The sequence below is a fragment of the Ambystoma mexicanum genome, chromosome 5p, assembly GCF_040938575.1.
Source record: "Ambystoma mexicanum isolate Mex_15411 chromosome 5p, UKY_AmexF1_1, whole genome shotgun sequence".
NCBI lineage: Eukaryota > Metazoa > Chordata > Amphibia > Caudata > Ambystomatidae > Ambystoma > Ambystoma mexicanum.
The window spans coordinates 1,363,724,284-1,363,751,942 of record NC_090930.1 but is presented as its reverse complement, the minus strand read 5'-3'; the positions used below and the strand labels follow the sequence as shown (position 1 = coordinate 1,363,751,942).

The following is a 27,659-nucleotide window of genomic DNA, read 5'->3' as shown; positions in this document are numbered from 1 at the left end:
AGCTATACATGCAACATGCAAAGCACACCAGTCAAAGCCTAAACTATTGCCATTGCCAATTCTTGTTGATAATGTGTTATTTGAAGGAGAGTACATCTATTAACAAGCATGTCATTTAGCCACCCTTAAATGGTTTCCTGTTTAGCTGGGTGTCGTAGTAGGACAAATTCAGTTTTTTAGGATTGAGTTTAGGGTAGGTGCTTGTCATAATAATAATAATTTAGCATTTATATAGCGCTACGAACCCTCGGGTATCTGAGCGCTGCTTATTATTACCCACGGTGTGTGGTGCTCATCAGGGGAGTTGCTAGGTCTGGAAAAGACCCAGGGCTAAGCTGATGTCGGAACTGTTGGGACTGGGGGCTAGCTAGTCTTTTGGCTGTAGCTCCTGATATTCTATCCGGGGCTACAACCAAAAGATCAGGGGCTATAGCCCCCTTAGCACTCCCCCCACTAGCAACACCCCTGGTGCTCATTTTGCGTCAGCAGGCACTGCATGGATGTCAAAGCGAGCGCTCTACTCGCTGTGTCACTTGACCGGAATGGAGAAGTGCCTGGATGGTAGCAGGATTCTGTCTAAGGTGCAAGATGTCTTGGGCACGACTCTCTTTGAGGTATAACTATGTATCATTTGCATACTGGCGAAGTGAGCTTTTCTGATAACTGAGAAGTACTGTAGATGCGCCATACAAAATCACTAGGCAAAAGTTTGACACCTGTTGGTCTAAATTCAGATTGGTAGTCAAAAAGTAGACCTTGTTGGTTGATCCCTTCATGGACTTGGTTGAGCACTACTTTGTCTACGGTTTTGCCGATGAGTGGAAGGCTAGTGATCAGTTGGTAGATGGCGAGGCCGTCCGGGCCTTGTGTGGGTTGTTTTGAGGAGTGGTCAGATTAGTCCTGTTTTAAAGCTACTAAAGTTCTTTATAGCAGACCTAAAAGAAAAATTCAAGTCTCGGAACCAAATGGAAGATAGAGGGGTCATTTTGATTTGGGTTAGCGGTGGAGTGGATCATAATTTACTGGTGGTAATTCTGGTGCGATTATGATCAATTTCATGCTTGTAGACAGGAGACGGAGCATTAAAAGCATCTTGGGCTTTCTATGCTGCACCGTGCATGAAATCTGCACGCATCTCTGCCATGCCAGCAGAGATGCTGGAATTTGCTTGGAATTCTACCTGGTTTGTGTACCTGCAGAAATCAGGTTGAATCCATATGGAACATAACAAAACGTATTGACTACAGCGACATGGCCAGCGACATTTAGGAGTCTTTCATGAAAGGGGTGCATAAAGTGGGGACCATCCGGATTTACATACCCACGCCCTAAAAACCAATGAAAATGGTATAGAAAGGAGTGCTACTAGATATGCTTATAGCTGATGTTACGACATATTTTTGCAACAGTCATTGTACCAAAATAATCTACATTATTGAATGTATTATGTTGTTGTTCTCTTGTTGTAGGTTCTTACGGAAAGTAACCAACTGCGAAAGGAAGCAGATGACCTTGGGCCACGAGCAGAGCTGGATCACTGGAAGAAAAGATTGTCCAAGTTCAATTACTTATTGGACCAGCTTAAGAGCCCAGATGTGAAGGCAGTGATAGGAGTGCTAACCACTGCCAAATCGAAACTTTTGAAGGTCTCTGCAAGTATATTTTTAAAATGCCATTTTGGGGAAGGTACATAATCACCTTACAATACCTGCAATAGGATTTCCAGAACGTGTAGAAACCCCTCGTTTAGCTCATCAGAGATGATGGCCATATGATCTAACCTTTTCTCCAGTGCTATAAGGGGCTGATGCATTTAGGCTCAGTTTTACTGCTTAGCTAAAACGGAATGGACCAATCATATTATCTATCGACATTTGCATAAGGGGAAAAATAAATCCAATTGTTTTTGCACAGTTTGCTACGTAAAAGAAAAATAAACATGTCTACTACGCTACCTCTTATGTTACTCTGCATAGTAAAACATGTTTTGATTAATTTTGAACTAGTGAAATAATTTTAGATAATACGAATTGTCCCAAAACCGGTTTGCTTCTGCTTCATTCCCTGTTATACAAGAAGCAAAATTGGCGCTAAATAACATTGCTTAATTTATTTAGCATATGGGCACATTTTTGGTAGTCCGAACGCAGAAGTGCAGTTATTTAGAAAGATAACGCCGTTTCTGGGTGTTTGCTGTCATGCCAGCTGATGAACATGCATGATGGTGCATCAACATTTTATTCTGTGTGGAGGATAGCTGAGGGACAACCCGTTTGTCTTGGTGGCTTGGAAACAAAACAACGCGCATAGCAAAAGGTGTTCGAATCTCGGTGTCGCGCTTAGAAACCGTGCCGGTATTAAGCGCATTATAATTTTACGAACCGCCATCATTTCTGCATATTTACTATAGCAGCAATTGCATGCGATGAAATTCCCTGAACCATACATAGTACGTGAGTATTTTTACAAGTGGGGTTGGTTGTGCTGTCGGTCGTTTTCTCCTTACAATCATATGTCGTGTACAATGTCGTTTCATGCTGCATTCCCATGATAACATAAGAGCACTAGTCATAACATTGATTAATCATTAAATATGAACACTTTTTTTTATGTTCAAGATTTGGCGACAACTGGATGCTCGCATCACGGACTCTGCAAATGAAGCCAAAGACAATGTGAAATATCTGTACACAATGGAGAAATGCTGCGACCCGTTGTACAGCAACGACCCTGTGAGTATGATATCCCTTATTGCTCATGGAATTCGAATGGGAACCACTGTGTTTTTTCGCCAGCTCAATTTTGTAGGTTTATATTGGTGTAAGAGAACAAAAATATCTCCATTTACCTGTGTAACTATATTATAACACGACACACTCCAGCCAGGGACGACTTCCACTGACAATGAATGTGGTGCACAATAAAAACGCTTTTGATTTTTTATTGAACCCTGGGCTCTTTCTTGAGAAGGCCCCCAACCCGTCTCACACCCACCTTAACAAACACCCCGTGTCGCGATGGACTATGAACCAGGCCAGTGTTTAACAATGAAATATTTATTAATTTTATGGTTCAATGAAAAATCAGAGCAGAATCAAATACTAGGGCAGCAGCCACTACTGTGTGGCAGTACAAATGCAAGAATTCCACAATACAGTTACTTCAAACTCCCAACATAATCTACATAAACCTTTAATAGAAGACGAAAGCAAAATCGTTTTTCTGAAAAGTAACAGATAGCACACAGGTTATGCACTCCCCCTGAAACACATCCCCCAAACCCCTGCTAACAAAATTCTTTGTGGATGGAAAGTACTGGCAAGGAGTCAGTAGGAAGAGGGAAAAATCGAAATGTGAATCCAGCCCAACAGCCCAAGATGGGAGGCCAGAAACGAAATTGAAAACCTTATTTAAGAGCAAAATGGCATACTTGGATTTTACTTATCATTTGTACATCAGTTTTACAATTGCAGTGGGATAGCCAGGACAGAAACTTGCATGGCTGCCCTTTAAGAGACAAGGACGCTTACAGACTACTGAGCAGAGCACCAAGGCAATGTGAACACAGGTGAGAAAATCGATTTTGGGAAGAAAACAATGCAAAAGAAAACACACGCAGCAGAATGGCAATTCTTTTCTACACAAAACTTGTGCTGCCAGCAGCCACAAAGAAGGCTGTCAAACTGTCAAAATCGGAAATCTTTTTTTTGGACCTGAAACACAGGTACAGAACAGATAAGATTCTGAGGGAAAAGGGATTACTCCTTATGGGATGATAGTTTGGATTTTTCTATGGGAAATGCAAATCGGAATTTACAGAGAAACAATACACAGGCAAATTCAGTTTTTGTTGCACTAGACTATTTCTGTTGAGACTATATTTTAATAGCTATGATTAGTAAAAACACTCGACAAAATTGTTGCTTTCGCAGGGCAACAATAATGAACGTGCATTTTCAATGAGGAAATTAATTGATTTACTTCAAATGATACTAGGGACTTAGACAGATAATTGAAAGAAATAGAAAAGGAATATGCTAACAGACCGAGACTAATACATATTCTTCTATGGAAAAGCAAACAGATGATACTGGCAATTTGGGACTTGAATGGGGTTTCAATGGGATTTGAATAGGATGCAAGGATTCAAAAAAGAGGGGGTATGCAATATGGGACTTTCAATGGGATTTTCTTTGGGATGCAAAATTAAAAGAGCGGGATATGCAGTTTTTGGGGCTGGGTGAGGTGATACTTACAGTGTAAGCTTGAATTTCGGAATCTGGACAGCCAGTGAGGTCTCTGGGCAGCGGGACCAAGGGATCTGGTCACTGGGACAGCTGGGCTCTCCTGGATGTGATGCAGGACAGCTAAGCAAGGTCTGGTCACTGTGGGCAGCTGGGCTTTCCTAGATGGGATCAGCTGCCTTTCCTACTTTCTCCCTGGATTCTTGTGTATGCCTGGATCTGGATGGGTGGTTCTGCCTGGATGTGGTTGGGTGGTTCTGCCTGGATGGAATCAGCAGCCTCTGGATCTGGTTTTTGAGTCTGAATCCTCTTGTGTTTCCCTGTTTCCCCCTTAAATAGCCAGAATGACATAATCGGTTTACAATCTGGGGGGGTGGAGGGTGGAGCACCCTGGACTTACCCCCGTGCTGGGATAGGACAGTCTCCCAATGTCCCCTCCTTTCCCTGGGCTGATTGGTTCAGGGGAAATTACATCACTTCGTATGTGCATTTATGACTTTCCTTTGTCTCACAAAGCCTATTTCTTGACAAAAATGAGTTATGGATCAAAACATCAGATTTATACTAGCCATCGTCATGAAAAGTATATGTGCAGATTCAATGAGTGAAGGGGAATTGGGCAAGCCAGTCGCCAACTCTGTGTGATGTAGCATCGCTTTTTGGCACATTTTTCCCCTTTGTATGAGATACATAAAATTTAAAATTATGGCAGTGAGTACAAATGTTCATAAGTACATTTCCCCCAAGTTTCATATTGATCCCATTTATAGAGCAGACAGAACTGCATTGTTCCTGGCCATTTCAGTTCACCATGGGCTAGAAAAATGCACATGGTCTCTTTCTATTCACCAAACATTTCCATAGAAAACTAGCATAACAGAATAATTCTTATTTATTCAAAGTGCTGAGAAAAATGTCTTAAACTGTAGTAGTCTTTTAGTGTCAATGGGGAAAGTTGGTCATGTGGAGGGCAGTGCTGCAAAACCCCACAGCCAAATTGTCTGCTCTTGGCAAAGTTTACACAAATGATCTCTTGGGAATGGGTGCTGAAGGAAATTGCACCTCTCGGTCAAACACAGGGCCCAGTCACTTACTTTTTTTATTTTGTGGCAGTCCTGCCGGCCAGTCTAGTATAACCAGTAATTATCACACCCTCAGACCCAGCACATGTCCGTGCAGAATTGTGGGTGCAAAAGTGGGAGGCAAGACCTCCTGCCAAACTGGTTTCCTCTGCCAAGCTGATTGAAGTCTTGTGGGGGGAAGAACACAGTATCCATTGCTTTGCAGCCCTCCCACCCACATCTACAATAATGTTTCTGTGCTAGCAACAGCTGTCATTTGACATTTGACTTTAAATGTCATTCTTCCTTCGGTTTATAAATACCAAATGAACACGTGTGCAAGCTTTACATTTCCTGTTTCCAATGCGGTTTAGCAAATAACATTCTCTTCCCATTGATCCTTTTTGAGCAAGTTTGCAGGTAATATTGGTGGATGAACATAGATGGTAAACTACAGAGTTTCCTTGCTTTTGACACAGAATGAAAATAGAACGCTGTATTCTTTTTTTTTTGAGCTTCAGAGTGCAGTGATTCACATTAAGGAAAACAAAGCCGTGTCAGTTACAATGTGAGATTCTTGTTCCTTAAGTGAATGAACAGTCAGGCACAGCTGTTTTTGGGATGGATTGCCTAACTTTCTTGGGCTTTTCAGATGGAATGAGCACTCAGGGATATTTTTCAAAGCAGTGCATTACTTTGTGAAGTTTCTTACGAAAGGCAAAAACACACGCAGGGCTGTATTTAAATAGAGCGCACACTTTGTAGTGTTTTAATTAAGAAAAATAACAAATTGCAATGCCTTCTGAAATGCTGTGCGCAGCCTTTAGTCTTCAAAGGACAAAACAGCCAATGCAGAACCATTTTGAATGTAGGTTATTTTCCTTTTGATTTAAATGAAATAAGCCAAACAGCCATTCTTTGTGTGGCAGTGTTTAAAGCTTGCCACACATGTGCCAGGGAAAGAAAGCACAGCCGTTTTTGGGTAAAATGTGGAAATGTGGTTTTGGGGTAAAGGGGATTTCTGTCATGGGCCTTAAATGTACCCCACACCTGCCTCCTCACCTTTACACACGTATTACAAATAGTATTTTAAACAATGTAGTCACATACTCCACTTATCTTGACATATTGGTCTGTTTTGAAAATGGCTTTTGTAAAAAGAGCTATCCTTTCTCAAAAACATCACCCGAATTTGGCTATTTTTGGCATCCTGCTTTATTTAAGATCCAAGCCGGATGCACAACAGCAGGGCAGGCCCACCGATCTGAGGTTGTGCCCTAAAAATATTGATTTACTCTGGAGTTGTGTGCCTGCGTAACCTAGTAGAAGCCGTACATAAGGAGAAAGGCCCACAGCAATCTCCGGCTGGGCAGAAGCTGGGGCCCATAGCTCCGGAATTATGTCTGTGCAAATCAATGTAGCAGATGATAGCTGATTTTGGCTGAGACTAGGATGCGGTTGACGGTTGTAGCAGTGCTGCTTATGCAGTTTCTCCGCTTCCTCCACTTTCACGTGTATCCATTGCAAGGCAAGACTCAAGCCACTGTTAACTTGCCCTGGCATTGCATGGACTTACCTGTAGACAGCCTACACTGTACATCGTGACTGTCAGTGCTGCCAAAGCCACAAGCAAAGGCAAGAGAAGCGTTAAGTGAGGGAGTGGGGCACCACTGGAAGCCATGCTACATGAATGTGCGCTATGCTGCTTCATGCTTGATCTCTCCCCGTGCCTGGGGGAACATCCTCAAAGAACGTGGTGAGAGAAGTATGAGAAATATCCAGACCATCAGTGTGAGGGGCCAGGTGTTTTTAGATTATTGTAGCTGGGTCTCTGAAGCTTGTGCCTGTTTAGGTAGGAAGCGATGGTGTTCCGATCTGGGGACCTCCCTGGGGTTCCATCTCATGCATTCCACTGGCCAATGGCCACCATCACGAGAGCTGAAGTTCACTTCATTGTGATTATACTCACCAGAAACATAATGGTGCAGGCCCATTTCCCACCCAAAGCTCCTACCTGAAAAAACTGACTAAAAAATCAGTCTGTTAATGAAAGCACAGCATGCAGTATGCATCTCATTTCATGCATTAATGGAGTCCAACACTTTGTTGAAATACAAGACAGACTACAGTCCTGAGGGGAGAGTAAGCGTGGCCAGAAGCTCAACAAATGCCTTTGCATGATTAGAATAACAGACAGTTAGTGTTATGACAGGCAATCTAAAGGCACCATCCGAATTTGCTTTTAACCTATCTCACTGTTCTGGCAATGTTCTGTTACTTGATTTGGACTCTTCGATGAAGATATTACACATCTCCTCACGCATAACACCAAACCCAACTTCCAAATTTGACTACTAGGCGATCTATACCTTGGCTTTCACGACCCACAAGACGCCAACGCAAAAGGCTTAGAACACTCCCTCCTGGATCTAGGATTCACTCAGCATATTTCTTAACCCACGCACAGCAAGGGCAGAACTCTGGATTGGGTAGCCAACTTAAACTGCAATACCAAAATACTCTCGAACTCCCTGTGCGCCTGGTCAGACCACCACGTCATTCACTTCGAGTTCCAGAACATCTGTCATATACCTCACACTGCTCCTCAAGCACCCTTGGCCATTGCCAGAAACAACCGATTGATTAAACTGGAGAACATACTCCCTCTGATCCAACCTATAACTAATCCACTGACCTCTCCCAACAAGGATCCTGCTGATCTAGTGGACACATACAACCAAAATTTACTGCAAGCACTAGACCGAATAGCTCCCCTTAGAACGAGAAAAGCCAAACCGCCTAGCCATCTAAACAAATGGTTTTCATCAGAGTTGAAAACCTTACGGAAGTCCAAAAGGTGCACAGAAACCAACTGGAGAAAAAATCCCTCAACCCAGAACAAGGAACTATTCAACATTGCCTCGAACAGTTAAAAAATGCTGTTTTGAAAACCAAAAGTGACACCTTTTAACAATAGAATACTGAATGCCAAATCTAGTACTAAAGAGCTTTCCACCATCCTTAATGTATTGGAGTCACCCACCCCCTCGCCCCCCAGCATCATGCAGACACCCTTTAATGTGCAAACATCCAAAAGGCTCTACTAGATAAAATTGCACTATTTCAAGGTAAAATTGAAACCAAAAAACTCATCCTCGCCCCCAATGCCAAATCTAGCAAACTCCATTCCCCCTGCCAAAGCCATGCAACCTATTTGAATTCTCTCGAGTCACCATAGAAGAGATGGTAGCCATAATAACTGGCCTTAAACCGTCCATATGTCGGGGAGACGTATGCCCAGCCGCCTTTATTAAAGAGGGCGCCAATGAGTTTGCTCCCTTCATTACACACTTTATCAACACCTCCTTTGCATTCTGCTCCATCCCCAAAAATCTCAAAGATGCCTGGGTCATGCCCCTAATCAAAAAACCCACTCTTGACCCCAATATCCCAACAAACTATAGACCAATCACAACCGTACAGTTTCTTCTAAAAATCTTGGATAAAGCAGCCTATATCCAAATACAAAACCATCTCGAAACAAATAATTTGCTAGGACTCCGACAATCAGGATTCAGGACAAGACATGGCACAGAGAAGGCCCTCTTGGATTTAAAAATCCAGACGGACGAAGCCAAAGACAACGGTAACCCGGCCCTGCTCCTACTACTTGACTTGTCAGCTGCTTTCTTATTTAGTGGACCACAGTATTCTAACAACCCACCTAATCACTTCAGCCTCATGTTCACCTAAATCAGCCGATTGGATCCATTCGTTCCTCTCCGATAGATCCATGAGGGTCTTTCCGCTTCAGCAGAAGCCGCACCCTCTCCAATTACATGTGGAGTCCCACAAGGCTCATGCGTATCACCAACTCTGTATAGCATATTTACAAAGTAGTTGTTCGACCACCTAGATGATATGAATGTCCCTACAAATTACACAGATGATATGCAAATTCTCATCACTCTCTCTGGATCTTATGAGAACGATTCCTTCCGCTTAAATGAAATATACAGCAAAATCCAAGATTGGATGGTCAAGCACGGTCTTTGTCTCAATGATGACAAAACCGAGCTGCTACTGATCGGTTCAAGGCAACACCTTAACAAGCTAGACCCTCAATACACTTCTTTTAATATTGAGTGCAATAACATTACAGTGTCCAAGGATGCTAAAACTCTAGGAGTCTACCTCGATTCCACTCTCTCCTTCACGAGACAAGTAAACGCAACTGCATCGTCAACGGCGTATACTTCCAAATTAATAAATGCATTCAGACCCTTCTTATCTACCACCAGCTGTATCACGTTGGCTAGAGCTCTTACACTCTCCAAACTGGACTATTGTAACACCCTCTGCTTAGGCACCAGCAAACAAAATCTTCACAAGCACCAAGTACTGCAGAATAATGCCCTTAGAGTGGCACTAAACATACCACGGACTAACCACATCTCTCAAGCCAGACGCATATGAAATGGCTACCCATACAAGACAGAATTACCTTCAGAACACTTATGATCACACACACATGCCTTTCCAATACGGCCCCCAAATACCTGGCCGATAAATTCACCAGAAAAATCTCTACCAGACCACCCAGAACTAATTACACTCACTGCCTCAACATCCCTAAATTTAAGCTGCAAGATTCAGGTTGCTCCAGTTTCCCAGTGTTGGCAGCCAAGACCTGGAATGCGTTGCACCCGATTCTAAGAGATGAACCATCCTTTCCGGCCTTCCGATGCAAAGCCAAATCATGCCTCTTCTCACTGATCCCCCAATGATTAAACTCTCCGCATATTATCCACATTGTATATATCCGACTGCTTTTGGATGTTTTTTCCTCTGACAAGTGTTAACTAAACATCCAATCCTGTAAAATAAAATCTGTATCCATATCTGTCTATATATTAGAACACTGCGTGTTCATGTAATCTAAATGCCATGACTGGAACAATTATCCACCAAGTTAAGCGCCCAGATACCTCTGGGTTCAGCGTGCTATATAAGCAAATAAACTAAACTGAACTTCGTATTGCGCCTACTGCCATTGTTATAGCTTTCAAGCACTGTGGGGTGGAAGGCCCTTCGGAAAACCGTGGTCTGTGCACACATGAAAATGAAACAGCATTACATTGCATGTGCGCAGTAATTAGATTTTAGGTGACTATTCAATTACTAGCAGAGACTAGTTTAAAGACATAAAAGCTGTGCAAAGCAATTTGTTCAGGCTCAGAGAGGACAACTATGTCAGTGGCGATGTGACAGCTGGACTACATTTGTTCATGCGACATAGCTGTATTCGATGGAATGGGCCTCAAAAGGGGGAAGGGAATAGTTTCTTACCTGTAACTCCATTTCTCCAGCATTGGTATCTTTCATGGATTCACATGCTTTGAATATTCCCCGTCGTCAGGCTGGGAATCCCCCGTCGTCAGGCTGGGAATCCCCGGTACATTATATAGACCCTTTCCCGTAGGAAAACTTTTTCGACGCTTATGCGTCCTATCCACCTCGTTTTGTATCATGCGTGCCCGTGCCGTCAGGACGTCATGATATAAATACAGGCCCCGCCCCCGCGCTCCCTCAGATTTCGGCCCCCAAAGTAGTGGGGGAACCGGTTTGCATGATCAGGGGAGGCAGGTGGGCGCATGTGAATCCATGAAAGATACCAATGCTGGAGAAATGGAGTTACAGGTAAGAAACTATTCCCTTCTCCAGCATTGGATCTTTCATGGATTCACATGCTTTGAATAGATTACATAGCAGTACTACCCCCAAGAGGAGGTGTGCATGCAAACCCCTATACATTCTTCGCAAAAGGCCGTTCCCTAAGATTATGTATACATCAGTAATAGTTTACATAGGGAAAAAACGGACCACATACAGTCATAAATTCCACAGGATGCCACCCCGCAGCCGGGGCTTACCTTACTGGAATAGGTGTCGAAGCACCGCCTGTCCCATCCGGGTGTCTTCGGCATGTTGCTGCGACAGGCAGTAATGGCGGGTAAAGGTGTGTGTAGTCGCCCAGGTAGCCGCCATGCAGATGTCCCCTAGAGGGACTCCGGCCCACAGTGCCGTCGACGATGCCGCTGCTCTAGTTGAATGAGCTCTTGGCCGTCGTAGAAGAGGCTTCCCTGCCTTGGAATGGCAGTACGAGATGGTAGATGACACCCATCTTGAAAGTCCTTGCTTTGAAATGGCTTTTCCTCTAGCACCCAACCCATAGGCCACAAACAGCTGTCTCGTTTCTCTGAACGGTTGCGTACGATGAAGATAAAACTTGAGAGCCCTTTTTACATCCAATGTGTGTAGCATGCGCTCCGCTCCCGAGCATGGCTCCGGAAAAAACGTAGGCAACACGATAGAAGAGTGTTTATGAAACACCGAAGGAGCTTTTGGTATGAACTGTGGGTTAGTGGCTAGGACTACCTTGGTCTTGAAAAATCGTAAGTATGGTGGGTCCACCATTAGAGCCTGAACTTCTGAGATACGTCGGGCTGAAGTGATGGCCACCAGGAAGGCCAATTTCCACGACAGAAACTTCAGAGACGATGATGACATTGGCTCAAACGGAGGTTTCATAAGAGACGTTAAGATCAGATTGAGGCTCCACTCCGGTGGAAATTTCTTCTCTGGAGGGAAACTCCGAAAGAGGCCTTTAAGGAAGTGCTTAATCAGGCGGTCGCTGAACAATGGTGCCGAGTGCCGTCGACGAGTAAACCTGGAAATGGCTGCTAGGTGTACTTTTATTGACGACACCGACAGGCCCATTTGAGCTAATAACAGCAAGTATGGAAGGAGCTGTTCCGGCCTAATCGATTGCGGGGCCAAACCTGGTTGATCCTCACACCATTGACAGAACCTTTTCCATTTGTACGCGTATGAGGCGTTTGTGGAAGGTGCTCTTGCCGCTTGCAGGATACGTCGACAGTCCTCCGGAATCGTTAGCCGACCAAATTCGGCGAAGTCAGGAGCCAGGCCGTCAACTTGAGGCTGTCCGGGTCGTGATGCCAAACGACACCCTCCTGTCGAGACAGAAGGTCGGGGGTCTTCTGGAATCTCATCGGTTCCGCCGCCGCTAAGTGTAGTAGGTCTGAAAACCACACTTGTCTGGCCCAGTATGGGGCCACCAGAATTACCCGACATGGGTACCTGAGGATCCATTGCAACGTCCTCCTGACAAGGGGAAAAGGAGGAAATGCGTACAGGAATTTGTTCGTCCATGGGAATGAGAACGCATCCCCCAGTGAGCCCTGCTGAGGCCATCTGCTTGCGTACTGATGGCATTTCTTGTTGTTCTTCGTTGCAAACAGGTCTATGGAAGGGTGTCCCCATTCCTTGAATACTTGTTGAAGTTGTTGGTCGTTCAGCACCCATTCGTGAACTTCGTTCATTTCTCTGCTGAGGGCATCGGCTTCCACGTTTTTCACTCCTGGTAGGTGAAATGCTAAGATTTGTATGTTGTGTTGAAGGGCCCAATGCCAGATTTTCTGTGCCTCTGTCGATAGGGACCTGGAACGTGTCCCTCCTTGTTTCCTCAAGTAGAACATCGTAGTGGTGTTGTCCGTCATGACACGCACCACCGAGTCCCTCAGTTGCGGAAGAAAAGACTTCAGAGCCCATCGCACTGCTCTCAGTTCTAGCAGGTTGATATGCAGGGAGGACTCCTGCAAAGACCACTGGCCTTGTACCTGTAACATATCCAGATGAGCTCCCCATCCGCTCAGCGATGCATCCGTCACCACCGTCTTTTGGAACTCTGGTTCCAGTAGAGGCATCCCTCTCGTTAGGTGAGTAGACACTTTCCACCAGCCGAGTGCTTGAACTAGTTGTTCGTCGACGACCAGTCTGTCGGACCAGCGACCTCTGCTCTGTGCCCAACGGTCCGCTAGAAATTCCTGGCAAGGCCTCATAAACAGACGGCAGTTGTTTATTAACGGAATGCAGGACGACATGGTCCCTAGCAGGGACATGTACTTGCGCACAGAGACTCTGGTACCGCCGCTCCATTCCGACGCCTTGTTTTGAAGTTTCTGAATTCTTTCGCTGGATGGTTTCACCAGGCTTGTGTGCGTATGAAACTCCGCTCCTAGAAAGACCAAGGTCCTCGAAGGCTCTACTGAGGACTTGTTGAAGTTTATTGCGAAGCCCAGTTCCTGTAAGATGGACATTGTGGCTCGTAGACTGTCTCGTGTTTGTTCCTTGGATGACCCTCTGATTAGCCAGTCGTCTAGATATGGATAGACATGATGACCATCCTTCCTTAAATGGGCCGCTATAGGGGCCAAGCACTTGGTGAACGTCCTGGGGGAGGACTTGAGCCCGAACGGGAGGACCTTGAACTGAAAATGCTTTCTCCCGACGACGAATCTTAAATATCTCCTGTGTCGTGGGCGTATTGGGATGTGAAAATAAGCATCCTGAAGGTCTAGTGAAGAGAGATAGTCCATGGGTTGCACCGATCTGATAACCTCTTGGAGTTTTAGCATTTTGAATTTTTGGCTCTTTAGCCACTTGTTGAGTACCCTCAGGTCGAGAATGGGCCTCCATTTGCCGTTTGGCTTTTTGACAACAAAGAACCTGGAATAAACTCCTTGGCCTTCCTGTGCCACAGGAACTCTCTCTACCGCCCCTTTTCGCAACATAAGCTCCGCCTCTTGTCGTAGGATTTGGAGGTGGGGCTGTGTCGAGAATAAAGGAGGAAGACGCGGAGGCTTGTCTTTGAATTGCAGCGCATGACCCATGCGAATCGTGTCTAGGACCCATCGATCTTTGGTGATGCATTTCCATCGGTCGAAGTGATGAGAGACTCGACCCCCCAGGACGTTCCGAAGGCCGTCATTGGTTGCTGGTTTGCTTGTTCTTCGTTGACGACGGACCTGAGCCTCGCCGCCTGGAGGCTTGATAGTCCCTGCTTCCACGTGCCGACTGGGACGCTCGTCTGAACCCTTGTGAAGAGTACGAGGGCCTGTTAAATCCACGGTCCCTCGAGGCTCCAAAGCGGGAGTTTCCAGAAGCACCTCTGAAAGGGCGAAAAGAGCGAAAATTTCTACCCGTTTGAAGGGCGCCGAGGGACCTAGCAGTATCCGTGTCTTCTTTCATCCCTTTCAGCGCTTCATCAACCTTTTCGCCAAACAGGTGCTCCCCTTCGCATGGCATGTCCAGGACTTTGTACTGTACTTCAGGACGGAAAGTAGTACATTTGAGCCACGCTTGTCGACGAAGCACTACTCCATGGTTGATTTGTTTGAAACCAGACTCTGCTAGGTCCACTGCGATATTAATAGCGTGGTTCGAGGCCTCCTCGCCGTCCCGCACCAGTAACATAGCTGCTTTTCGGTGTTCGTCTGGCAGGTGTTCTAGGATAGGGGCTAATTTGTGCCACATTTCCCTATCATATCGTGACACGATCGCTAAGGAATTGGCTGCTCTTACTGTCGTCGCTCCGACCGAGAGCACCTTCTTTCCAAATGCGTCCTGCCTCCTAGCCTCGCTTTCCGGTGGCGTTGAACATTTTTGCTGGACCCTGGCCTTCCTAGCTGCTGCCGCCGACACCACCGAGTCAGACAAAGGCTGTGATGTTAGACATTTTGGAGTGGACTCCGGAGCTTTAAACTTTTTCTCGATCCGTCCCTTTATGGCTGGTTCCGAGAACGGATGGCGCATCGTTTTGAGACCTTCTTGCCACACGTGGTCAAGGATTGGGATGGCAAATACCGATTTTCTCCTTTGACCCATATGGTCAAAAAGGAAACAGTCTTTCCTCTGCTCCTCAGGAATCAAGCCGAATTCGGAACACGCTTTCCCCATCATTGCATGGAAGGCTCCCACATCATCAGGGGGAGATGGCTGTGTCTGGCTCCTCGTAGACTCCAATTCTACATCCGAATTCCATGTCGGGTCCCTCGACGGTGACAGGGAGATGTCTGACCCAGAGTCATCATGTATAGAGTCGGACTCCGACAACTCACCCTCCTCCTGAGCTCGAGGACGATCTTTTACCGCCTGGGGAGCCGATGGGTGATTCGTCGACGAGCGAGCCGTACAAGTTTGCTCGTCGACGGAAGGTACAGACAGAAGTGACGATGACGTCCCAGGTTGAGGGAACTGGGTATCCAGCCGCTGTAGTAGCTTCTGAAGAGTATTAAGCACATCCAGAGACAAAACTGTCTGGGGGTTCAGCAACGTGGATGATATAGGTACCCTACCCCCGCTCGCACTCGTCGCCGTCGTCGTCGACGTGGAAGGCCGTAAGCCTAAATCCAATGGCTGCAGAACCATGTCACCTTCCCCTTCCGCCGAGCAGGCCGTGTCTGGCTGCAGTAAGACCTCAGGGGGGATCGGGTCATAGACCTCAGGCAGCCAAGCCATAGACTGAGTTTCCGTCGACGAAGGAATCCCAACCGCTGCTGCTTGAACGGTAATAGGCATCGTCAATGACACCGAGGTCGACGAGGAAGTCGTCGTCGTCGAGCCTTTAGACTTCGTTGTCGATTTTGATGCCGACTTCCCGGCTGAAGCTTCTCGACTCACGGAAGACCTGGGACGGTCCCCTGAGGAGGATTTAGACAGCGCCAGCCTCTCCGTCTTAGATGATGAGGAGGAGGAGGGCTTTTTATGAGATGAGGAGGATCCAGCATGTTTCCCCTTATGCTTGTCCTCAGGGCGAATTTCTGCTGGCCGCACCTTCTTCGATGGAGGCTCCGACTTGCTCCTGGAGGCCGTGGAGCCAACTTCCGAAGCCGGGTAGGCACCCGCTCCGTCATTAAGCCAGTCGACCAGCCTTCTTTTACGGTCCTTAAGGGTTTTTTGGGAGAAACCCTGGCATATCTCACATGTATCCGCCGTGTGGTGCGGGTGGAGACAGTAGATACAGTCCATGTGGCCGTCTCCTTCATAAACCTTTTTGAGGCCACAGGTTGCACATGGGCGAAATAACGCCTTTCCAGACATAATTCTCCAGATTTGAACTTCGCTTACGCGAAACAGACAAAAAAACAATCTAGTTATCACTAGTAGTAACACGAAGATCCCACTGCTTTGAAAGACGGTTGAAATCTGAGGGAGCGCGGGGGCGGGGCCTGTATTTATATCATGACGTCCTGACGGCACGGGCACGCATGATACAAAACGAGGTGGATAGGACGCATAAGCGTCGAAAAAGTTTTCCTACGGGAAAGGGTCTATATAATGTACCGGGGATTCCCAGCCTGACGACGGGGGATTCCCAGCCTGACGACGGGGAATATTCAAAGCATGTGAATCCATGAAAGATCCAATGCTGGAGAAGTGTGCTTTTGCATCTGTTCTTTGCGCTTACATCCTTTTAAAAATAAGTACTAACAAAGGCAAACATTTTGGCTTTTGTATGGGTATAATGTAATTGTAAAGAGCGACTACTTACATAAGTAATCGGAAAACAGGTACAAAAAGTACTCCACAGACAAATGACGCTATGCAGGAATAAACACACATTTATTAACTCCCCACAGCTGGTAGAAAAGCAATTCAGGCAGTCCTGCAAGCTGAACTGGTTGAAAAGTTCTCAAGCTCCGCCCACGACAGTTACAACATTTATAAGGAAAAACCACAACATTTCCATGACACATTAGTGACACTCTGCGGCAGGTCAGAAGAAATGAATGTTGTAACTTCCTGAGGCCCTATAGTGCTACATACATTGCTTATCTTTGATTGGGCAAACGTATTTCCTGGAACAAAACTATTTAACATCCCTTTAATGTCATAATCCTACCCCTGAATGACATCACTATGCTGACCAGCACAAAAACTCTTAATTATGTTTGGCTTGCATAGTCCTGTGTTTGAAGATAACGCGAGGCAAGCAAGGCCATGAGTACTGCATTTCTTTCCTCCTGATTGGCTCCCTGTCCCTCGCCTCACAGCCCCTGCCAATCCTCCCCATCTTTTCCCTTGCAGCGTGCTATCTTTGTTCTGAAAAACCCCAACGGCACCGTGCTGGAAAGTGAATTTGCTATATTTAATTCTTTTTTGCCGTCCTAATCTTGTTTGAGCTTCCAGGTGCCTAGCACAGTGGCCTTCAAAAATTGCATGAAGCATCTCCAGTTGGAATATATTCTTCCTAAGAAAATCTCCCCCTTACAACACTAACAAAGCATTACGTGTTATCCTGACCTTCACTGCTCAGTTTGCAAAAAATAAAACACATAAGAAATGAAGCCTGCAGCCTCTTAATATGGGCTTGTTGGGACAATATTTTCCCAACTGTGGCCTACAAGAACATGTCCGAACTGCGGATTCTTATTTTACTCCCACCATTACCTCTAGTTAAAAGCCCCAATCATACTCCACTTATACTTATAAAAATAAGCAATAAACAAAACCCTATGTTCATGTGCCCAAAACACCCTACCCACATATGCTCTAAAACATGAAAACAAAACCCAATTATTGCTATATGTGTGATAATGCTTCACAATCACTGTGCTCTCACACCCCTATTTATCTATACCTTGGAACTACATTTTCATTGTGGGTTTTCATGCGTATATTTCTTTGCACAACATCTTACTCCCTGTTGTGTGGCTTTTCGCATTATTGCACAGGCCCCCCTCTTGTGGACACTATATTTACCTCTCTTGATTCCCCCCTTCCGATCACGAAAGTGATTGCCACTTCATTTCTTTTTTTACTGCTGTTCCTTCTTTCACAATTTATATTTATAATACCCCAGGTATGCTGTCCCCCTCCAACCCAGTTCTCTTTCCAAGATAGGAGAAGACATGGAAAATCTCCTAGAAGACCAATGGCATCTCCAGCCATGTGGTGTTCTTGTGTTTGGTTATGTGTGTATCTTTCTTGCCAGAGGTGTGGCATCATTGGCTTTCTTCTTCTTTTTTCCTGAAAGTGTCATCATGTACTTCCATCTTGTTCCCACCCCACTTACTTAAATAAACCCCAGATGACATGCGCAATGAATGACCATTGCCACCACGAGAATCGGGAATGCCTTTCAATGACATTTACACAATTTTGTGGGGACCCAATAACCCATTATGAAATAAACTCTTGGCAACCCCTTTTCTTTTTTCTTCCATCATAGTCACATCCATCTCGGAGAGTGGTTAATCTGAAATGAAATTCCTTTTTTACTCTACTCCAAAATAGTGAACACTCTCCAGGTACCGTTTGCCAAAACCAGTGACCACCTTGCTGAAACTCTGGTGCACTATCTTCACTTCTGTCAATCAACTGTTTATCCTTCTCAGTGTCAAGCTCAGGGACCTTCTGTCAGTCCACTGCTCCTTCTTCACTCAGCTGCTTTGTAGTAAGTTTAACAAGTTCAGGGGACTCTTAGTTCGTGTGAGGGCCTCACGTCAAAATGCTGGATCCTGAGGAGCAGGATAGTCAGCCAAGGGGTCAATGTTAGAGAGAGGGTGGGGGATTGTAGAGGGCATTGCTTTCTTTGGCCCAGTTTGGTGACAATTGGGCAACTTCTTGGGTCCCACAGGCCCTATGATACTGCGATGAGGGCCACCGTCCCTGGTCGCAAGATCGGGTGCGTTGTCACTCACTGCACATTCTCTCTTGTTGTCCTGGTTAACAGTCCCCTTCCATCCAAAACATAAAGAAAATCGGGTGAGTTTCTTGAAGTGTAAGTGTACCTTATTATCATCACTCGAGGCCAGGGCCTTGACATCATTACTTCCACAGGTGTTCACTTTTTCACAAGCACTGCTACCTCCTCTGCAAACCCTACTAGCACTTTTGCTTTTCCTCTAATGACCCCTTCCAACGACTTTTTGTTATAATCACTGAACCTTCAATCAACCTTAGCAGCTTCTTTGTTCATCATGACAATGCATGCTTTTCCTTTTTTACGCATAACATAACATGGCGAATAGCTGCTCCCGTTCTGGCACGCTCTGTTACCTCGTTTAGTATCACTTTTTCACCTGCACTGTGCTTGAGTGTTCATGTGACATGTGGCAAAAAACAACTAGAAGAGGTTGAAGGACGATCAAACCACCAGACAATCCCTTCACTAATGTTATTAACCTTAACTTTGCAAACCTAAAATGCCTATGGTGTAACCACTTTGCCGTAATAGGGAATATTTCGGAATCAAAGAGCGTGTGAGCAGTGAACTACTGTGTCTGACCTTGTTTTTAGCTGCCATCATCCAGGCACTGCGAGCGCTGCTCTTGCCTGTCCCATACCGCTTCCTGGAGGAGGCGGAGTCAGTCGGACCACGTGTGTGATCACGTGACTGGCAGCGTGTTGAAAACTGCGCTCAAGCCGCCTGAGCGGCGCTTTATTTCGGAATCAAAGAGCGTGTGAGCAGTGAACTACTGTGTCTGACCTTGTTTTTAGCTGCCATCATCCAGGCACTGCGAGCGCTGCTCTTGCCTGTCCCATACCGCTTCCTGGAGGAGGCGGAGTCAGTCGGACCACGTGTGTGATCACGTGACTGGCAGCGTCTTGAAAACTGCGCTCAAGCCGCCTGAGCGGCGCTTTATTTTGGAATCAAAGAGCGTGTGAGCAGTGAACTACTGTGTCTGACCTTGTTTTTAGCTGCCATCATCCAGGCACTGCGAGCGCTGCTCTTGCCTGTCCCATACCGCTTCCTGGAGGAGGCGGAGTCAGTCGGACCACATGTGTGATCACGTGACTGGCAGCGTGTTGAAAACTACGCTCAACCCACCCTTGCGGCAATAAGCCCGACGGTGAAAAGCCCACTGGCTGTTGTGCGGCTGTTTGGCGGCACATTCAGAAGGGAGACTGCAGTGTTTAGTCACTTTGATCCCTGAGGCTCTATTTTAAACAGTGTTAACGCTCAGGTTCGTGCTGAAAGTAGTGAACCCAATTATATATTGCTAGAACATGAAGATCCTATGATTTTATTATATGCGCTGGTGAGCGAGGGTGAGGCTCTATTCTAATAAATTGCTGACATTTTATTATAAAGTGCTAGGTGCTTGTCACCTTACACCGTGCTAATTCGTATTTTATCAGATTTTGGGTGTAAAGCTAGATTAGTCTCTATCCACCATTGTTTTATCCTGACATTAATCTAGCAGGCTGAGAACTCTGTCTCTTCATTAATACATTGCACAAGTGCTATATCTTGCATTTTAACTATGGCTAATGGATTGCGTAGCGGGCGGTGCACTGAGGCAATATTGAAAGCTTGTACTGAAACTAATAATGACTCCTTAGGTCACAAAAGGAGTATTTTTGATAATGAGCTATTTGATAATAACACTCTAGCTGAGGTAGCTAATGACGATAATTTGAATCATACTGATACTCCAACACAAACTACTTATTTGGCTCAGATTCATGCCGACCCAACTGCCACTTTGTACAATTCCATAAAAGAGGAAGTAAATAATGATGCCAGGGTGAGTTTGGGGAGTTGCATAACCCCACTGCTACCTTGCACTTTTAATGAAGACCCGTTTAGGATAACTATGAGGAAAATGGCTGAATTAGATGAACAGGTTAGTCAATCCATTGATATGATGACCCCACTTGTTCATAGATCATCTAACAAGGAGATTTTTAAACCAACTTGCAGAAAGGACATCATGAAAACTCACAATGAAATAACAGGCGAAGGAGGCTCTGAAGGGATTTCGCATGCTTTATTGTACTCTCCTGAGCAAATCAAAGATCAAAGAAGGTTCATAAATGATGATCCTGAGGGTAACATATCTGAGAGGGGTAGTGTTGAACACCAATCTCCTAGCCCCCTTCCAGTGATCACAAAAATATTAGATCTTCTCGACAAGGGCCACGAACTTACCCACTTGGAATTAAAGGAATTAAAGGCAATTATGCATTATCTCTGTTCCAAGATGGATAAAATTGAGGGCTTTATAACCGCAATTGATACCCTGAGATCTTTGCAATATGAAATAGGTGGCCAAAGATCAAGAGAGGCTACAAATGAGTGTCATGAGAAAAGTATGCAATGTTCGCTACCTGCTCACCTAGAATGTAACAATTCTAGACAATCACATGGGGTATCATCCGAGCCGCTGAAGTGCAATTGTGAGAATGATCTGAGTGAGATTAAAGCATCGATAATTGCATTAAACGATACAATAGTTTCACAACTATTTAATAAAGCACAGCCTTTTGATATGCTGCGTAGTCCTATTGCCAAAGTTCCGATTTTAGATCTGCCAGATAGCCCTTCTGTCTTGTTGGATGAAATTGAAAAACAAAGGCAGAGATTGAAAATATTCACACCGAAGTAACCCCAACCTTTATGTCTCGCCGGGCTAAAAGGATGCATATGCGTGCTGTGAAAAGACTTGCGAAAAGAAGGAGGGAGGCGAAGGTCATAAAATCAACTTCTATCCTAGAAATTGCTGATGAGGAGCACATTGACTTGGACAAGTTGTCCAAAGAGAGTCAGTACGCCCTCACATCTGCAACTGAAGTAAGAGTGGAAAAAGGAGGTGGAGGCCTTGGCACCTCTTCGCTATTGAAGGAAGACGTGCACACCAATACGGGAATGATAAAAACTAGTACCACACAATTGGCAAAATTAAACTCTCAGAAAACCTCAACTTCCAAAACTGTGTTACATCAAAAAATAGCCACGATTATTCCAAAAGACCACTCAACCCAGGAAAAGGAAAATGTAAAGTCTAACACAGATCTCATTATTCAAAACTCGGCAAAAGCCACCTTAAGTGAATATTTCCCTATAGTAGGCAGATGCTGTACGTCGAAAAGTCAAATAAAACATCAGGACGGAGGAATCGGCGTCCCCCTAAAAATACCTATGAGGAAATCCTATAGCGAGATATGTACTAATGTCCCTAATAATCAAACACATGTAAATAATGTATGCATACTGAGTAATGAAATACAATTAGAAGTAGGAAATAGAAATAGTAATAAAATGAATGTAATATGTGATGATTCAATAAGGCTTGAAAATTGTTTATTGGACAAAAAGAAAAATGTAGTGATGGTAAATGGCCAAGGCAAAAAAGCGGAAATGGTTGAGGCACTTCTGAGGACCCAGCCTGGGAATTTATCAATAAATGAAGTAAATAATGTGGGTAACCTTTTTGCACCGAGCCATATATCTATCCATGGTCCTCCATTAAGAAGGTCCTTATCTGAGAATCAAACTAACATGAATAACTCAAATAAGGAATACGATTTATCCGATAGCAAGAGCACATTTTCACTTGAGTCAAATCCCGTGTGGTTACTAGGGCATCCCCATTGGCTGTAACATTAATAAATACAGGAAAAAACACACCTCCCACTAGGCCACAACAAAGTGAATTGGAAACACAGTACATTATTGGATTTGAGGGGGATGAAAGGATATTGGCGGATAATCGCATTAATCAATCCTATACATTCTCCGTATTCTCAAAAATACCTCAATTGAGAATAATCAAATCTGAAGATATTACAAGGGTTTCTTTGGCAAGTGTAAATAATCACAGGGCTATTTGTTATCTTACCTCTGAGGCTATAATGAAATTTATCTGGTTTAATCGCGAGGAAATAAAAAAGGAGGGTTTGACGCTGTTTACGTTTGACTGTGAGTCGGAGGCTTTAATATTTCTAGAAACACCGGGCAAGGGTATTGAAAAGATTGAAGAAGCAGGTAGGCCTTGTACGCAATCTGAAGCAGGGCTGGATGGAGGAATGTTGGAAATATTGAAATTTGTAGCCAACACAAAAGGACTACCATGGTTGGAACCTATGCTTTCGGCAATCCTATGTCCAAAATTACCTATCCCTGCTAAATAGCCATGCAATGATATGAGTATGCAAATTATATCTTGGAATTCTTGCGGACATGTAAACTTAATGAAGTGGCACTCTGCTTTAGACCAACCAACAATAATAATGGTACAAGAAACGATGAAAACTGAGCCATTCGTGATTCCTGGGTACTTAACTTTTACCTCACCTGCAAGGAGATCTCTGCTAGGACATCCATCTCGGGGTCTGTTGGTTGGAGTTAAGATATCCTTGCAGGCTCAAGCGGAATTAGCTTGGGAATCTGCCAGTATACTGGGGATTCATCTTACAATACCCTCATTTATATATTCCTCACTCATGATAATTTCCCTATACTGGAATCCAGCTGCCTTGTCAGTCGACGAGATATTGGACGAATTAGATGCATGCTTATTATATATATCTGGTAGATACCAGACTTGTGAACTCATTATAGGCGGTGACTTTAATTGTGACTGTAGAGATTTGACTGAAACCCATAAACTTAAATCATCCACTCTTTCTCATAGTAGAGGAGTTAAATTTAGAGAACTCCTCACAGAGTGGGATATGGATTTAATGGTCAGAAATGACATGAATCTAGGAAATACATGGGCAAGAGGAACGATGCATTCAATGATAGATTATATATTTGTATCTCATAATCTTATCATGCATATGGCACCCCTAGTAATAGGACAGATTGAGATAGGAGATCTTGCACAACTTTCTACCTTTTTTCAACTAAAATGTCATTCGCTTATGCCAAATATAACCTTGACAGTGGTTGAAATTGATCGTCCTCTGCATTCCATCAGATGGAATCGAGGGACCTGCAACTTTGTTGTTAAACAAATTTCCTCAGAGATTGAGAGGATCAGACGAGCAGGGGGAAATTATGAATATACATTGTGTATGCATTATTCTGATATAGTTGCCACAGCACTCGAGCAGTTTGGCAAAATACAAAGTAACGTGCAACATACACATTTATATGATCATACATGTAAACTATTAAAAAGGGAGAAGAATAGGGCGCTGAGATATTTAAAGAAAAGCAACTTGGGCATCGAAGATAGCAAGGCAAGGAGGAATAGAATATTATCAGCCTATAAACACAATTTGAGATCTGCTCGTATTTCAAGATATAACGACGTGAATTGCACATTAATTCGTGCCATTTTGGCTCATGACACACGAGTAATCTGGCGCATCTTGAAAGCTGATAATAAATGTGTGGCATTGTTCTCGTTAAACTGTATTCCTGAGCAGACATGGCAAACATTTATAAAGGTTAAATACCAACTGCCTTGCAAATTTCGTTTTGTCCCAGATGTTTCTCTTGAATATTCTAATATCCCAAGGCTGAAGTGGGATTGCATTGACATTATGTGGGCAATATCCAGGTTGACGTATTCAAAAGCTGCAGGACCTGATGGCCTTCCCCCATGTCTTTATAAGGCGGATCCCGTGTTGTGGGCTGGCATTATAAACTATAAGTTCGACTCTATCATTAGGTCCGGGAGGTTCCACCCTCATGGCTAACCGCTAATATAGTACCCATATTTAAAAAGGGTGATCCATCTCTCCCAGAAAATTATCGTCCAATATCTTTAATTGATACTGAGGCTAAGATTTTTTCTATCCTTCTCTTAAACGAATTGGAGAAAGTAATTGGGGCGAATGACATGTACTCGAAATACCAAACTGGATTTAGGAAGAGCATGAGTACAACCTTAAACGCTTTTATCATGTCGCATGTTATTGCTGGAGCAAAAGAAAAGAATTGTAATCCTGTTTATATAGCAATGATCGATATGAGTTCAGCTTTCGACACGGTGGTCCGCAATTTATTGTGGAAGAAAATGATGAAGATAGGGATTCCAACTGTGTTGATGTATTGGATCATTAAGTTGCACACAAATACGTCGTATAGAATAAGAATCTCGCCAGAAGGTGGAACCACTGCCCCCATATGTACAACAATTGGTGTGAAACAGGGTTGTAACCTGGCGGCTACCTTATTTAATTTATACCTATCTGACCTGGGTGAAAACTGGGAAAAAGGGAATTTGTTTTCTGTCAAAGTGGGGAGTATTCATTTGAAATGGATTGCATTCGCTGATGATATCATCTTGTTTGACCCTACCCCAGTAGGACTTCAAACTAAACTCTCATTATTTGAGACTTTTGCAAAAGCTAATAACTTGACACCTAACCCAGCGAAAACTGCCATGATGACCTTTGGAGTTAAATCAAAAAGAGCAAATTTTAGATGGCAAATATTGAATACACAAATTTGTCGTGTGAATAATGCTATCTATCTAGGGTATTATATATCAGCCCTCAACTCCATTAACGCTTGGTCAACTATCATTAGAAACAAAACTCAACCACTATTATCTCAAATGAAAAGGATCTATAGCCAATATTGGAAATTCTCTTTAATCCCGCTAATAGATTTCATGACATTAAAAATTGAAAGTGTCATATTGTATACATTAGATATTTGTCTATGTGACATGACAAGCGCGCTTGATAGCTTACAGGGCTCTCTTTTGAAATCTGCAATGTTTCTCCCCATGTCAATTCCAAATGCCATTATTCGACACGAATTGGGGCTGGTTTCACTATCATCTCGTTGGAAATGGAGACAGCTGTCCAATTACGTTAAGATTCATTATTCTCCAATAAATTCATTGTATATCGACTTAAACAAAATGTTGGGTTCTCAAACTCCAAAATCCTTTTCTAATTATCAATTGAAAATGCAACAAATCTTGGACAATGTAAATATAACTGTTGAGGATATACAATATCGTCCTGGTTTTGCTAAGAAAAAACTCTTTGAAATGGATTGGTGTATAACAATTGATTTAATTAAGACCTATGGGCTATATAAAGAATACGGTATACATGTTAAACAGCGCATTCCACATTATGATCATGTCTTGTTATTCCCCTGTGAAAATATCCGAAAGGTATATATTCGCTTTAGACTAAACCTATACCATACAAGGGAAAGAACTAAGAACTGGGAAATGAATAAATCAAATAATTGTGTGGGATGTCGATTTGTTGAATGTAATGAATCTTATGAAAAATTGAAACACCTTATATTGTATTGTCCGCATTTTAAGAACATAAGGACACTTAAATTGAGGAAATTCGTGGAAATTGAATTTGAGGACTGCCTTGAAGTTTTGTGGTCCAGAATGATGCAGGGATTACATAAACCCTTAATATATGAATTGGCAAGTTTTTGTAAGCACATTGAGAATGAATTAGAGCTATTTTTCTAAATTGCAATGATTGATTAAATGATTATCTGTAAGATTTTAAATTTTGTAAAGGTTCTACATGAATTGTTATGTATTTTGAACCAAATGCAAATAATAAAAAATAGGGAAAATGTGTACCACTGTGAGTTGTACCTTCAATTAAAAAATACCAGTACCGATGAAGACTCCAGAAAATACATATTTTAATAATTAATCTGCATGTTAAATGTGGGACATGAGAGCACACACACAACGTGTGTCGTTTTGCCCTCTCTTGCCCACCTTCATCACATACTCACACCATGCTTTTTCTTACTCCGCACTGTGCTGACCTCAAATGCCATCTCCAAACACGCTTTGTTACACTATTAATACTATTGGGATAACTTTTCCCTTTTCTCATTAAACAAAAAAGAAGGTAAACAAAGAACAAACAAAAAAACAACAAAAAGAAACATATTTTGAATGGGTTGTGTCCTCCCACTTAATCCTCATCTTTGATATACTCCGATAACCCGCCTGCAGTTTGGAAACTTTTCACAGTAGAGAGCGTTGTGCGTCATCGTCACCGACTTCGTGTGCCTCAACGGTAAAAGCCTTAAAATAGAGGATGGGTAAATTTGCCTTAGGCATGCACTCCGTCAAATCGGCTTTGATCACTCCGGCAAAGACTAAATCGTCCGCAGACAAGAACTCGAGAGATGTTTCTCCTCACTGATTCAAAAGAGCAGCAAACATCCAAAGCGTTCTAGATCGAGGTCTTGTTGCTCTTCGCCGTCTTCATCAAGGAGGAATAGGAAGAGATGTCATCGCTCTCGATCAACCTCTTCAGATTCCTCGCTCTAGGGGAAACGAGTAAGCTTTCTGAGTGAAAGGCCTTCCAAAGCCGAGTTGGAGGAATTCTGACTTGAAATCTTGGATGTATGTGCGAAGGTGGCAACACCTACCCCTGCAAAGAAGTTGAAAGAGATTTCTGACCCCATTGCGCCAAAGGCGGACAGGGAATCAGCAAAATCTGCTGTTCACGTGCCCAAGTGCCTGGACAGAAAGGCTTCAAAGGTCTCTCGAGCATCACTTGTGGTCTTGACGCCTCAAGAAAAAACTCCACCTCCACTCCAACAAGCCCTGTGGAATGTGTCTAAGTCAACCCCATTCAGAGGTTCTACAAAAGGTGGGTTTGACAAAAATCCCACCATTACCTACACCAGCTCCTGTAAACACTGATGAAGGGGGAGTTGCTCCTCCAAATAAAAAGCAAAAGGTGTTGATAGATACAAACACAGATTCAGAAGGCGAACATCCTTCTATTTCGCCTTCGA

At 43.8% G+C, this 27,659-nt stretch overlaps 1 protein-coding gene across 1 annotated transcript in view; it reads left to right on the top strand.

Moving 5' to 3' along the window:
• Nucleotides 1–27,659, top strand: part of DNAH5 (dynein axonemal heavy chain 5) — a 4,235,244-nt gene that overhangs the window by 377,263 nt on the left and 3,830,322 nt on the right. The window contains exons 7-8 of the mRNA XM_069613779.1: nucleotides 1,470–1,646; nucleotides 2,619–2,732. Coding sequence (XP_069469880.1) covers nucleotides 1,470–1,646; nucleotides 2,619–2,732 — 291 coding nt within the window. The remainder of the gene's footprint in view (nucleotides 1–1,469; nucleotides 1,647–2,618; nucleotides 2,733–27,659) is intronic.